This window comes from Marmota marmota, unplaced genomic scaffold (genome assembly GCF_001458135.2).
Source record: "Marmota marmota marmota unplaced genomic scaffold, marMar, whole genome shotgun sequence".
Lineage (NCBI taxonomy): Eukaryota > Metazoa > Chordata > Mammalia > Rodentia > Sciuridae > Marmota > Marmota marmota.
The window spans coordinates 2,288,819-2,291,356 of NW_025999932.1; the positions used below are offsets into that span (position 1 = coordinate 2,288,819).

Here is a 2,538-nt window from a genome sequence, read left to right on the forward strand (position 1 = left end):
AATCCCTCCTCCTGCACTTCCCCAACCAATGGGAACTCTCGGGGAATCCCCGGAAATCCCCACGAGAACTCCAAAATAGTGCGAGAACTCAAAAGCTGCGGCAGAGGCGGATAGTAATGCCTCGCCTGTCAATCAATACTGTTGGCAAAATGCCAGGGGCCATACAGACTCGGCGGTGGCTCTCAGCACAATTTCACCAACCCACCAATGCAAAACTTACCTCTCCCTCCTCTTCTGGGCCATCACATTTTAAGACTTTGGGAGCTGGGTACATTGCCCATAAACCCAGCAGTCAGAAGCCAGGGAGATCACCTAGGTCTAGGAGTTCAAGACCAACCTGGGCAATTAAGTGAAACCCCTACCTATCGGCCCCTACCCCCACAAAAATGACTTTTGCTGGATCCCCAGTTTATGAGCTGTGATGCTACTGCAAGGGCCAGGTCCAAGAATCCTTGAGGACAGCAAGCATCAGAATTACCTGAAGATTTGGACATGAGAAGTAGCTCTCAAATGTACGCATTTTGGAATTATGTTAAAAGCATAATGTAATTGTAACTGATTTAAAAGCATAACTGTTAATTTTAAAATTTTAAAAACTTTTTATTATGAAATTTTAAAAATTCACAGTGCTAGCCAAAGGCAAAGCAATATTATTACTCGTGTAGCTGTGACATCTTTCCAGCACTGACCCATATGTAGGAGGGTTAACGGTCATAAGATGGCCATTTTCCTGTCTGAGCTGGTGAGACCACCCTATCACCTTCTGCCTGCAGTGTATAGCTTCACTCCCACCTTGGCTGAAGGGAGCTACAGTGTCTTCATGTGGGATACCCACCCTCATCCAAAAAAGACTGCCAAAGAAGAGAAAACTCAATCAGTGTTTGGTGAATTAAAGGCACAGTGGTTCAGTTTTCTCACACTGAGCTAGTTTATCTTTTTTTACAGACCAGGAAACTGAGGCCTAGAGAGGAGGAGATTCATGAAGATGCACTGTTAGTAATGGACAAGCCAAGCCACACAACCAACCCACCAATGCAAAATTCATCTCTCAAAAATTCATAAAAATGCTGTCATATAACCAGGCATAGTGGTGCATGCCTATAATCCCAAGACCTTGGGAGGCTGAGGCAGGAGGATTGAGAGTTCAACGCCAGCCTCAGCTACTTAGCGAGGCACTTAGCAACTAACTCAGTGAGACCTTGTCTCTAAATAAAATATAAAAAAGGGCCAAGGATGTGGCTCAGTGGTTAAGCACCCCTAGGTACAAAAAAAAAAAAGCTGTCATTTGAAGGCAAACCAAATTTTTCTTTAGCAAAATTATTCACTTCACCAACCAAAAGTCAAATGTCTATCAAATGCACTCTAAATACATTTGGGAAGAAAAATAAAAAGGGCTGGGGATGTGGCTCAGTAGTTGAGCACCCTTAGGTTTAGGTTTAATCCCTGAACAAAAGGAAAAAAAAAAAAAGATCAAAGGAAAGTCAGTTAAATGTCCCAACACTCAGAGTGCATCAAATTTCAGTTGGCTTACTGTCACACACCACTTGGATTTATCCATGTAAGTATTTAAATATAAACACCAAAGTTCTGAAGGATAAAAGGCCTTGCCAAGAGCACATTTAAAATGCAATGATACTTATATAAGTCAATTTGGCTTCCTAACAAACCAGGCCGGAAAACCTGGTCAAATCTGTTTGGGTTTCGCTGGTTTTAAAGAAGTGTGTCTTCTCTGTACCAAAAGCGCTTTAAGTGAACGCGAATTAGAAGCATGTGTCAGCATTCCTTAACTGAGTCAAGACACATCCTAACGTCTGAATGGCGTTGAAGTTTTAAAGCCAAGAATCATTTTTTCAGAAAGTTCACGAAAATTTAATAATGAAACTTAAAATAAGTGTATAGAAAAACCCTGTAAACTAATCATAAAGTATCTAAATTCAAGGCAAACAACTACCAACAGAGAGGGAAAAAAAAAAAAAAAAGTCTCTAAAGCGGCCCCAGAAGCCACCCTGGTGGTGTAAACTAAGGGGCCCCTCAGTGCACTCAGAACTAGTCAGCTGAGGGCTGGGGTTGTGGAGCGAGGCCCTGGGTTCGATCCTCAGCACCACATAAAAATAAACGAAATAAAGGTGTCGTGTCCACCTACAACTAAGCAAAAAAGAACTAGTCAGGGGGCTGGGGCTGGGCGGTAGAGAGCTCGCCTAGCAAGGGTGAGTCTCAGCACCGCTTATAAACAAAAAGGTCTACCGACAATTTTTAAAAATTGGAAAAAAAAAATAAAAAGAACTAGTCGGCTGAAAACCCAGAGCCAGATGCCGCGGCGCTGACCGCGCCAACTCCCACAGCAGGGGCCAACCCCAACGACCCCCAGGGCGCACGGCGCCCCTGCGCACCGCCACCCGACTGCCGGAGCGGCTGGGGCCCGCGAGGGAGACGGCTCCCAGGCGGAGAGGACACCCGACGCGACCTGCGACCTAAGCCCCTCCTACCCGCCGGCCCTGGGAGGTGCCGGGCCCGGGGCCTCCGCGCCAGCCCCGCGCG

General features: G+C 45.7%; 1 protein-coding gene across 3 annotated transcripts in view; it reads right to left on the bottom strand.

The window, feature by feature from the left end:
- Naxd (NAD(P)HX dehydratase) overlaps positions 1-2,538 on the bottom strand; it is a 20,713-nt gene that overhangs the window by 17,478 nt on the left and 697 nt on the right. For 2 of the 3 annotated variants that reach the window (XM_048800636.1, XM_015484075.2), the window contains exon 1: positions 377-509. The exons of the other annotated variant lie outside the window; for it this stretch is intronic. In XM_048800636.1, the coding sequence (XP_048656593.1) occupies positions 377-494 (118 nt within the window). In that variant the 5' untranslated portion in view covers positions 495-509. Of the gene's footprint in view, positions 1-376; positions 510-2,538 lie in introns of those variants that run through there. 3 annotated transcript variants of the gene reach the window in all.